The sequence below is a fragment of the Ovis aries genome, chromosome 3, assembly GCF_016772045.2.
Source record: "Ovis aries strain OAR_USU_Benz2616 breed Rambouillet chromosome 3, ARS-UI_Ramb_v3.0, whole genome shotgun sequence".
Taxonomy (NCBI): domain Eukaryota; kingdom Metazoa; phylum Chordata; class Mammalia; order Artiodactyla; family Bovidae; genus Ovis; species Ovis aries.
The window spans coordinates 166,681,305-166,693,971 of record NC_056056.1 but is presented as its reverse complement, the minus strand read 5'-3'; the positions used below and the strand labels follow the sequence as shown (position 1 = coordinate 166,693,971).

General features: G+C 37.3%; 1 protein-coding gene across 4 annotated transcripts in view; it reads right to left on the bottom strand.

Moving 5' to 3' along the window:
• Positions 1 to 12,667, bottom strand: part of NEDD1 (NEDD1 gamma-tubulin ring complex targeting factor) — a 43,740-nt gene that overhangs the window by 10,003 nt on the left and 21,070 nt on the right. For all 4 annotated transcript variants that reach the window (XM_042247104.2, XM_015094814.4, XM_015094815.4 and 1 more), the window contains 5 exons: positions 9,242 to 9,443; positions 8,690 to 8,885; positions 5,589 to 5,717; positions 2,319 to 2,366; positions 949 to 1,151 (listed from right to left, as the gene is read on the bottom strand). In XM_042247104.2, coding sequence (XP_042103038.1) covers positions 949 to 1,151; positions 2,319 to 2,366; positions 5,589 to 5,717; positions 8,690 to 8,885; positions 9,242 to 9,443 — 778 coding nt within the window. The remainder of the gene's footprint in view (positions 1 to 948; positions 1,152 to 2,318; positions 2,367 to 5,588; positions 5,718 to 8,689; positions 8,886 to 9,241; positions 9,444 to 12,667) is intronic.

Genomic DNA, 12,667 nt, shown 5'->3' with positions numbered 1-12,667 from the left:
GGATGGGAGGGGAGTTTGGGGGAGAATGGATACACGTATATGTACAGCTGAATCCCTTTGCTGTTCACCTAAAACTATCACAACATTGTTAATTGGCTATACCCCAATACAAAAGTTAAAAAAATTCTGGTTTTATCCATATTACCCATATAATTTGTATCTACTTTTCTCTATTTTTCCCCAGTAAATAGGGTCAGAAAAAGGAAGAATAGAAAGGAATCTTGAAGGAGAAAAGAAAATGTTGCTAGCACCATGACAAAATAACTAACTTTACTGGTCAAAAACAATTTTGATGATTTTGATGATGACAAGGAAAAGCTTATTTACTAAGAATCCGCTGTTGAATATCATTTAAGATGGCAATCACAGGCCAAAAAATAAATAAAAAATAAATCCCCAGACTCTCATGGGATAACTAGTCAGGAATATTTGAAAAGTCAGTCAAAAGATTTTCATATTTCTTAAGTTTCTCCTCAATACCATTCTAAAAGATAAATATGAAAACAGACATACTAAACAACAGACCCTACTAGATTACAGCAGAAGGTAATGATGATGAGTCACATTCTCAGCACCATCGACTTGCTTTAAGACTTAGGGTAAAAGCACCAACTTGGTGCTTTGTGCTGCAATGGAAATACATTCTAAGAGAATTCAGGGATAAAATATTCTTACAGTTAAATCAAGTATCTTGTCTTAGGGAAAAAACAGTGTAAGATTATACCTGCTGTTACCTCCAACATATCCAAAGACAGATTTCAAAAGTGTTCTTCAGTTTTTAACATGTGACATCAAGATTTAAGAATATTTTCCACCTAGTAAGTGCACAGCACTGTCAATAATTAGGGTATATCCAGTGGCAGCTGCCTGCTTTCTAGTGATGAGATGCATTATACTTGCTAGTAATAAACACACGCAGTGAGTTCAATATCATTTACAGGCAGATACCTGCTTGAAGGAGTCTTTAGATTCCTGTTTTCCCAGATACATTTTCTTAGATTCAGCTGTCAGATCATGATTTTCATTTTCTTCTTTCCCAGGAGACCCCATAAAGACATTAAGAGGACTAGAATGCAATACTGAAGTGCTTGAAACTACTGGATTTTTTCTTGGAGGAAACACTGAGTTCAACTGTGGTAGAAAGTCAAGGCCTGAAAAAGAAAAGAAAAAAGCCAGCACTTACATGGACTGTCCCCAGTCTCGGATATTTAAGAAAAGCACTTAACATAATAGATATGTTAATACAGTAGGAAGACATGGGATCTGGATTCAAAAGACAAGCTCACTTGTCAGCTCTATCCCTTACTTCATTTGAGTTTTTGGGGTAAAAGTTGTAAAACTCTTTGTGACTGTTTAGGTGATCTGTAAGTATGAATGATGATATCCACTGCCCTAAATGATGAGGTATAAAAGAGATACTGTATGTGAAGATATGCTGAAAACAGCAAAGCATGATGACTGTTTTAGTCAATAAAATTTTTTGATAAAACTGTCAATTTGGTATGTATCTGAGGTGGATCTTGGTAGACAGCCTCTAAGATGGCTCCTCAAGATCCCTGCCTCCTCCCAAGGATCGACAGCCTCATATAAATACCTCCCTTAGAATGTGGGTTGGACCTAGGAACTTGCTTCTAACAAAGAGCATATAGCAGAAGTGGTGGATTTCACTTCCAAGATTAAGTTACAAACACACTGTGGCTTCCATCTTTTAAAAAATATTTATTTACTTTGGGCTGTGCTGGGTCTTCATTACTGCACATGTGCTTCTCACCGCAGTGGCTTTTCGTGCTGAGGCATTCAGACAGGCCTTAAGGCATGGGCTTCAGTAGCTGTGGTACACAGGCTTAGATGCTCCATGGTCTGTGCAATCTTCTTGGACCAGGGATCAAACCTTTGTCCCCTGCTTTGGCAGGCAGATTCTTAACCACTGGACCACTAGGGAAGTCCTTAGCTTCCATCCTGAGTGCCCTCTCCATCTCACACCAGCTCTGAGTGAAGTCAGCTGCTCTGCTGTCAGCTGCCCACATGAGTAAGGACTGATATCTTTAGCCAACAGCCACATGAATGAATTTGGAAGCAGATCCTTGCCCAGTCATACCCTGAGATGACTGCAGTCCTGTTGACACCCTAGTTAAAGCATCATGAGATACCTGATGCCAAAGGCATCCAGCTAAGCCATGCTTGGATTCTTAATCCACAATTATGACATGATAAATATTCTTTTAAGCTTCAAAATGTTAAGGTAATTTGTTACACAGAAGTAGATAACACAAAATCACTTTTAACGTTGATAAAAAATACTTCTCAACGGTTCTTACCATCTCCTTTGCCTATGGACTCATCCACTCCTTTGTTAACTACAGCATCTATAATAAAATTGGAAAATAAAATTTAAAAAATAATGCAAAAGAAGCCGCAGCAATTTAGGTTTCCTATCCATTCCCAAAAGAGTTCAGAAACTAATGATTTTATGAAGAAAAATCGAAATGAAGATAAAGCTAGTACTCCTAAGAATTCTCTTTTCATTCTTTTACCTTCATGCATAGTAGCAAATATGAAAAGATAATTCTATGATATAGAGTCATTTAATGAGACAACAAAGTATACTACAAAAAGCACTGGAGAAGGCTCCAAAGACCTGTGATCCAGGTCTGCCTATACCACTTAACAGCTTTGTGACCTTGGACAAGACTTTAATTATGCTTCAGTTTCTACACCTATATAATGGGGACAATGCCCCAACCACCTCAGAAATTGTTTTAAGGATCAACTGAAATAATGTAAAAATATTTTGCAAAAAATACAATGTTAATTAAAAATATAAGGTTTTATCAGTATCTTTTCAATGACAGAATATGTTTAAGAATATTTCAATACTGTAATATTATTCATTTATCAAATAACAACCAAAAACTGCTTATCTCAATTTTAATAGATTAACATAAAAATGGGAAAAGGTCATTTAAAAATTCCCCAGAAATTCAAATGGCCAATGAATTGTCACACATGATTACAAGTAGGACTTGCATCCATATCTCCATTCATTCATATCTCTGTCTGCATGTGTATATTACATCTAGTAATCATACAACACACATTTTTAGAAGTTACTCATTTTTTCCTAACAAAAGCAAAAGTATTATTTAAAAGATGAAGAAATTGAGGAAAAAAGATTAAGCCTTTTACCTAAGTAGTATTGACTCTAAGAGATTAATATTCAAACCTCTTGACAGTGAAAACCAGTACTATTTTTAGTATCCACATTTTTTCTTATTAATATCAAACTCTAATAAATGGAAGGGCGTATGGCTCAAATTTTAATCATATCTTCTTTAAACAGCAAAAGCAATTAAAAGGGAGTTTATATCCTTTACTTTACCATCAAACACCATTAAAGGAGATTTTATTTATAACTCAAACACTTCCAAAAAGCCCTTTCAATTAAAATATTAAATTTAAATTAAAAACTACTCGAGTGACTCTCATAAACAAAGCTCCCCAGTTGGGTACTAAACTCCAAAACCTTTCTGATCTCCAGCCCAAGCCACTTCTACCTGCTTTGCCCATATCTTTTCTCTCCTTACCCCTCAACTATGTAGTATGACCTCTCTTCATTCTGAAAGAAAGGAATTGTTCCTCTTTTATTAGATAGAAGTAGGAATTTGGGAAATTTAAGGATTTATTTTCAAGCCAGGGTAAGGTAGAAGACACTCAATAATCCTGTACCACTACATATATATTTATCCTTTCCACTTATGAAATTAGTTGAAGAAAACACTGAAAAATAATTTTAAAGTAAAAAGTTAAATTTTATAAGATCATGAGTTCAGTTCAGTTTAGTCGCTCAGTCGTGTCCAACTCTGTGCAACCCCATGAACTGCAGCACGCCAGGCCTCCCTGTCCATCACCAACTCCCGGAGTTCACTCAAACTCATGTCCATAGAGTCGGTGATGCCATCCAACCATCTCATCTTCTGTCGTCCCCTTTTCCTCCTGCCCCCAATCCCTCCCAGCATCAAAGTCTTTTCCAATGAGTCAATTCTTCGCATGAAGTGGCCAAAGTACTGGAATTTCAGCTTCAGCATCATTCCTTCCAATGAACACTGAGGACTGATCTCTTTTAGGATGGACTGCTTAGCTCTCCTCGCAGTCCAAGGGACTCTCAAGAGTCTTCTCCAAAACCACAGTTCAAAAGCATCAATTCTTCAGTGCTCAGCTTTCTTCACAGTCCAACTCACATCCATACATGACCACTGGAAAAACCATAGCCTTGCACTAGATGGACCTTTGTTGGCAAAGTAATGTCTCTGCTTTTCAATATGCTATCTAGGTTGGTCATAACCTTCCTTCCAAGGAGTAAGCGTCTTTTAATTTCATGGCTGCAATCACCATCTTCAGTGATTTTGGAACCCCCCAAAATAAAGTCTGACACTGTTTCCACTGTTTCCCCATCTATCTCCCATGAAGTGATGGGACCAGATGCCATGATCTTCGTTTTCTGAATGTTGAGCTTTAAGCCAACTTTTTCACTCTCCTCTTTCACTTTCATCAAGAGGCTTTTCAGTTCTTCTTCAAGATCATGAGTAGACATAATAAATTACACACCCTGATACTGCTGACATTTAGATTCACTCCTGTTTTTCATTATTATAAATAAACAGTAAACACAAATCTCTGAGGGTTTCTCTGAACATCTTCTAAGATAAATTTATAGAAATGGAATTAACAGGACAAAAAGTATGAATATTTACATCTGCCAAATTATCCTCTAGAAATTTACCCCGTACTGTTGATAAAACTGCTGTTAGTAGTAAGACTATCCCATTAAAGAAAACAGTATGAATATTAGCACCAAAAAAAGTACAGCCAAACCATGTGCCTAGTTCATAGAAAATAAACAACAATGATACATAATGTTTCTGTTTAAAAACTGTCAAAGGTCTTTTTGTTTCATTTTTAAGGCTTATTTCTTTTAATGGCAATGCCTACTAGTGACATGGGGCAAGAAGGAGAGAGGGAGTGAGTGGGTGAGTGTGTGTGTGAACACCTACTAGCTATGGAGAGTGAGTAAGTGTGTATGTATGTGTGTGTGTGTATGTTGGGGGTACTTTCATACAGTTAGTATAAAAGATGAGGCAATCTAACCAACCCCCAGCCATATTCCTCCATGAAAACCCTTAATACCAGTTCCTAATAATCAAAGAAACTTTTTTTTTTTTTTTTTTTGTTAGGAAGATATTTTCTGCCTATCAAAATACCCAAGATTTGGGGCAGACTTTCTTAGAAATAAATACAAGTAAAAGACTATGGAGGCAAAATTTCCTGCAGGAAACTTCAGTGGAAATTAAAAATGCTAACTTGAGAGCTATTTGTTTGGTTTCCATGTGAAAACTATTAGCATATATTTTAAAAAGATAACATTTGAAATCTCAGGGCAAAGGGAAAGATAACACCTCAGGGACTGAGAAAATCAGCAACTGTCATGAATAGCATGAGACTGAAGCTATTATCCATGTCTTTTAGCCAGAATAAAAACATTATGGGCACCAGAGCAAGAGAACATGATCCTCTGATGTGAACAGACTTACCATCTCTGACAGGTGAGAACATATCACCTAAACTACTTTTTCCAGAATCATCAAAGCCAGAGAAATCCTGATTTTTCCCACTCTCCGTTTCCTTTGATAAAGTATCGGTGATTATGCTTCGAGGCAGACCTTATAGAAATTGGACATAAAAATAAGTTATTATATTGAAATAAGTTTATCATGAGAAGCTAGGAACTAAAAACTAATGTCTTACCTATATCATTGGAAACACTACAACCAAACAACAGGTCAGTTAACCATCATTTTCATGGAATGAAGGGCTCTTAAAAGCAACTAACTTATTTATATATCACCACTTTTTAAATCTATTTTGATAGAACTTTTCTAAATATTTTATGTATTTTTCTTACACAAAGTATACTGAGCACAGCTTATTTTTGTTAGTGACTGACTCAGGATCACCTACAGTGATTAAAAAATGTCTCTAAGCCATCAAGTACAACACCAAACACACAGCAGTATTCAAATGATGTTAGTTCCCTTTCCCAACTTGCAGTGATGGATCTCTTCTTTTCCCTTCTTTATCTTTTTCTTCACTAACAGTGGGAACCTAACATTGCTCTTAGCATTACTGACCTTAAAGGCCTTCACTAACCTTAGGACAGCTTCCAGACAGGAAGGAAACCAGAACACCAAACTCATAAAGAACAGTACAGTAGACTAATAACAGAGACACGCAGCTATGCGGAAATTTTGCTTTCTCTCTCAATATGACTTTAGGGCAGGGACGTTTTAAGAGGAATTCTGCAGGCTCAGTAACCTCTTGCTCATTTCTGGGTCAAGGATTGAGTTCTAGAGAATCAAGAACTTTGATGAAAGCTTGGCACTTGAATCGGTAGCATATTTCTGTCCTTTGTTTTTAAAGGTGTTTTATTTGCCGTCTTGGTCCCAAATGAAACCTGAAAAATCCTGGGATAAAAACAAAGATTCTCTCTGTTCAAAATATTTAAAAATGTCCAAGCCTGGCTAACGAAATAAACCCAACTAATAGTAAGCTCATAAAAAGTTAAAATAAGACCAAACATTTGTTTATCATCATCACGGAAGGGTGTTTATACCAAGAGTACAAACAGTTATGCAGAGGAAATTTCCTCTCCGTTCTAGGTCCTTTAACATGTTTGAATGAGTAACTCTAGCCTCTGGAACTTTATGAAATAGAAGCTTCGTATCATTTGAAAATAGTGTGAAAGTCTAATTTTTCACTTCTTAAATGGCTGTTTCCTACAGAAAAAGAGCACTAGCAACAAGCCTGCAGAGGTTGTTTTCAATAACTAAATCAGGACGCCTTCAGTAGAAAGCCACATGAACTTTTTCAAATTTTAAATTTATTTTACATGATGCTTAAAGTAATAGTAACAATAATGATCGTAATGACAATATTAACAACATTATAATTTATTGGGTGCCTACATCCACCAGGCACTTTTGATACATTTTCTCCAATTTTCACAATAACTCTAAATGTCAAATATTATCTATGAAAGAGAAAAATGAGACTCCAACGAGCGGTTAAGAAAACTGCCTAGCACCATCCAGGTAGGAAGGCGACAATCCTAAGACCGAAGCCTGATACATTCTCAGTGCTTCAGGGCAGGGGGGAAAGGTACGTCTGTGTGTGTGAGCAGAGAGAGGGAAGACGAGGAGGCAGATGTGGCAGAGTGTACAAAACGGAGAATCTGCGCAAGGACATACAGAGCCCAAGAGTTCTTTGCAGTGGTATTCACACTTTTCTGTAAGTCTGCGATTATTTTAAAATAAAATTAATAAACACAAACTTCTAACTCTTTGGGAGTACACAGTGAGCATTCATTTTGCCAGAAACTGCTAATCAGCCAAGGATTATCATTAAATAATGGCCCTGTAGACCCAAGTCTACAACATCTAATTAGTGTTGCCATTGTTATATGTAACCTTCCTTATTAAAAATTAAATGAAAGATACTGAGTCTTCAGCAAGCTTACAATAATGACAGAATCTTTATTTTAGTTTTCATAATATAGTTAATGCAACATTTATTCTTTTAAAGAGACAGCAATAGTATTCATTACTACAAGTTCTTAACTAAGAAACTTATTATTTTCTATATAATTTATAATGATTTTTATGTAAGGATGATACAGATATTCACAGATAATTTGTAGTGAATATACTTACTATTTGTTTAAAAAAACTATTCTATACTATTAAGGTTAACAAATTAAAGTTTTGCTTATACTTGGAAATAGTAAACTCACAGTAAACTGAAAAAGCACCAAGTATTTGTGTTCAAGTTAAGTACTTATCCTGAAAATCAAAAAAGACATGAGTACTTTCAGTACTTTGGGGACATACTGGTATATCATGCAGACTTTAAAAAATATGTTGAAAATTGACAGTATAGCATAATTTCTTAAAAACAAAACGGCTTTCAGGAATTTAGGGAATTATTTATTGTAGGTGAAGAGTATTTTCTACAAGAAGTATGGGGAAGCTTATCACCACATTATACCTTTACAAAGTCTAAATGAACTCTTATTTAGGAATTGATAAGATTATCAGAATAGAAATTATTTAAAAATTACAACATTTTCATTCCCTTTTATTTAACAAATGACAAATTTACTGCTTAATATGTGCCAGGCACTATTCACCACTTAAATATATTCATTTCACCACCTGATTTACTTTCCATTTTGAAATATGAAGTGAAAGAGCCATTAATAGCTTTTTTTTTAACTAAGAGATCAAATCATAATGAAATCATCAAAGTTTCATATTCTCTATTGATTCAACTAAAGAGGCAATGAAAAGTCATCTAGTCCATAGCAGTACTTCTGAATGGGCATTATTCTGCTTTTACGATATTATTTCTTAAAACAGAAATTCAGCTAAACAGAATAACTGAAGAATCTTTCATTAATTTTTTTAAAAAGTTAGAGCTAAAGTGGAACTTATCACTTTTTCAATTTTCACTATCTAATAATTTTACCCAAGTCCTCAAGTGAATTGAAATTCTAGTTTCTTGAGAAAAGTAATAACGACATTCATTTGGGGAGGAGACAGGATGGGAACTCCAAGTACTATCTATAAGCACCAGTTACCTGCTTTGTCTTGAGGAGCAACTGCTCCCTTCCCCACAGCGGCTGCCGTGGGCTGGGGCAGAGCTGCAGCAACGGATGCGGTGGCAGCTTCTCTTAGCACTCCAGGATTCTGGGCTCCTCCTCCGCCAGCGCTCACATTAACTGTGCGTTTGTTCACAGCTGTGGGCTTATTTGAACAGCCCTTATTCAAACCTGACTGAAATGTAATGGAATACGTAAAAAGCTCAGGTTTCCAATGCTCCATACTACACATTAATATTTTATAAATTCCCTATTCATTTAAAAAATATTTTTTTCCCGTAGAAATCTTAAGCTCGCTGATGGATGTGAGTGTCCCTCTGAACCATAAAAGCCTTTTATAGTTTTAAAGAGAGAGAATTGTGAAAAGTACAAAAAAGAAATAAACAAAAGTTTTAAAACTAAGTATCAGAAGGATTTATACTAAAATTATTAAAAATGTTTTGATATGAATGATTCTGAAGCAAAAGTATGACTTCTATACTCTGATCTAGATTTATTTAGTACAATCAAAAAATGCAGAAAATATCTTACCTTAGAAAGAACAGTGGAGTACTGAAATGCTATACATTGCACAGATGTCTTATGTGCACTGATGGTTTTAATTGGTGATTTCAGCATCCTTAAATCATATTGATATATTTTCCCACGGGAGGATCCAATAGCCAAAGTGGCTCCATCAGGCATGAAATCCACCGCAGTCAGGGGAGCATCAGCCACTAAAGTTTTCACAAGCCTTTGGAAAGGACAGCAAAGTATATATAAATACGTGGATGTGTGCATATAAGCCTATACAACATAAGTAACCGTAAACAAAAACCAAAGTTACTTGGAATTCAACAAAGTTATTTACTTAGAATATCCATCTCAAATACCTGCTTAAAGCAGAAGTTTAGAATTAGATCTAGAGATATTTCTAATATAAGGAACTGCTAAGCACTCCATCCTATTTTTCTATTCACTTGTAACAGATACATTCTATACTTTCTAGAAACAGGACTTATTTCTTGAGTAATTATTATTTTGGCAGTAAATATGACTCCACAAGTAAGGGCTCTATAGCCTCGGAGTTCTAGAGAAGGGAATGGCAACCCACTCCAATATTCTTGCCTGGAGAATTCCATGGACAGAGGAGCCTGGTGGGCTATAGTTCTTGGGGTCACACAGAGTCGGACGTGACTGAGCGAACAACACACATACACACACAACCTCAGGGGTAAGGAGGCTCTAAGTATCTCCTTTCCATTTAGGGACCTGCTTAGGCCTCAAGAGGACGGTGACCTTTGACAAGGAAGCAGCTGCTACTTTGCTCTTAGTTCTGCATCTCTTAACCCAAAAGCTTGAACTCATGAGGCTTAACTCTGCTGGAAGCTAAGCTGGGCTCTTGGCTAGGCTGTCTGGTATATGAGAGGAATGGCTTACTATTAGGGTTCTCAGTAAATCAGCTCAAAATAAAAGAATAACAAAGAATAAGGGAAAAAACTAAAAAGAAGAGTGAAATAAGTAACGGTAAACTTTAAAAGCGGGGTTGCAGTAGGTCCTTCCCTAGTAGTATTATTACATCATTTCTAGTTCTCTTCACAGGATCTTCAGATACTGGTAGGTGTCTTGAATATACCTCCAGCACTCCTGAAGCTTTTTTGTTTGTTTTTTTAAGCTAAACAAGCACACTTATAACTGTAAGAAGGACAAGAAGGCATAACAGCCCTAGCTACTTAGAGAACCACATACCCTTTAGCGCTATATTAGGGGTTCTCAACTGGGGGTAATTTTGCTACCTTTGCTAATTTGAGGAGGACTATTAACATCTATTAGATGGGTACCAATATAACTGTGGTTTCAGACCGTGAGTTTTAAATCATGATAACTAGGCTCAAACACATCTTTTTTTAAAATTAAAATAGGAACCATTAAAATCAACACATTTTTGCCAACAACAAGTAACTTTATCCCTGGGGCCTAAAAATCCATGCTTCAGGCAGGATTCAGCTAACTCTTGTAAAGCAATTTTTGCATCCTGCTGGTTGTGGAAGCGTTTTCCCTGCAAAAAGTTGTCAAGATGATTGAAGAAGTGGTACTCAGTAGGCAAGAGGTCAGGTGAATATGGCAGATGAGGCAAAACTTTGTAGCCCTATTCGTCCAACTTGTGAAGCGTTGGTTCTGTAACATGTGGTGGGGTGTTGCCATGGAGAATTGGGCCCATTCTGTTGACCAATGCCGGCTGCAGGCATTGCAGTTTTGGTGCATCTCATTGATTTACTGAGCATACTCCTCAGATGTAATTACACTCAGCCTCCTCCTGCCCTCAATCTTTCCCAGCATCAGGGTCTTTTCAAATAAGTCAGCTTTTCACAGCAGGTGGCCTAAGTATTGGAGTTTCAGCTTCAACATCAGTCCTTCCAATGAACACCCAGGACTGATCTCCTTTAGGATGGACTAGTTGGATCTCCTTGCAGTCCAAGGGACTCTCAAGAGTCTTCTCCAACACCACGGTTCAAAAGCATCAATTCTTTGGTGCTCAGCTTTCTTTATAGTCCAACTCGCACATCCATACATGACCACTGGAAAAACCATAGCCTTGACTAGATGGACCATGGTTGGTAAAGTAATGTCTATGCTTTTTAATCGGAGAAGGCAATGGCATCCCACTCCAGTACTCTCGCCTGGAAAATCCCATGGATGGAGGAGCCTGGTGGGCTGCAGTCCATGGGGTCACTAAGGGTTGGACACGACTGAGCGACTTCACTTTCACTTTTCACTTGCATGCATTGGAGAAGGAAACGGCAACCCACTTCAGTGTTCTTGCCTGGAGAATCCCAGGGATGGGGGAGCCTGGCGGGCTGCCGTCTATGGGTTGCACAGAGTCGGACATGACTGAAGTGAATTGGCAGCTGCTTTTTAATATGCTGTCTAGGTTGGTCATAACTTTCCTTCCAAGGAGTAAGCATCTTTTAATTTCATGGCTGTAATCACCATCTGCAGTGATTTTGGAGCCCAGAAAAATAAAGTCAGCCACTGTTTCCCCATCTATTTGCCATGAAGTGATGGGACCGGATGCCATGATCTTAGGTTTCTGAATGTCGAGCTTTAAGCCAACTTTTTCACTCTCTTCTTTCACTTTCATCAAGAGGCTCTTTAGTTCTTCTTCCGTTTCTGCCATAAGGGTGGTGTCATATCTGAGGTTATTGATATTTCTCCCAGCAATCTTGATTCCAGCTTGTGCTTCATCCAGCCCAGCATTTCTGATGATGTACTCTGCATATAAGTTACATAAGCAGGGTAACAATATACAGCCTTGACGTACTCCTTTTCCTATTTGGAACCAGTCTGTTGTTCCATGTCCAGTTCTAACTGTTGCTTCCTGACCTGCATACAGATTTCTCAAGAGGCAGATTAGGTGGTCTGGTATTCCCATCTCTTTCAGAATTTTCCACAGTGGAAAGGCTTTAGCAAAAAAAAAACCAAAGTGGTAAATGTGCATTAAAATGATCTATAACATAAGCTCCCAAACTTTGGCCACCTGATGCAAAGAGCTGACTTATTCAAAAAGACCCTGATGCTGAGAAAGATTGAGGGCAGGAGAAGGGGATGACAGAGGATGAGATGGTTGGATGGCATCACAGACTCAATGGACATGAGTTTGAGCAAACTCTGGGAGATTGTGAAGGCTGGCCTGTCGCAGTCCATGGGGTCGCAAAGAGTTGGACACAACTGAAGGACTGAACAACAATAACATAACCACATTTATTTAAGAATGTATTTCAATATCAAATGGCAAATTTCAAGTGTAAAACCACAATTACTTTTGCACCAACCTAATAGTAACTAGGGGCCAGGGAAGGTGCTGAATATCCCACAATGCTCAAGACAGCTCCCCACAACCAAGATTCATCCAGCCCAAAATGCAAAGGCTTAGAAATCCTGCTCTAGACACTGAAGTAATTTCAAAGCAAATTAATC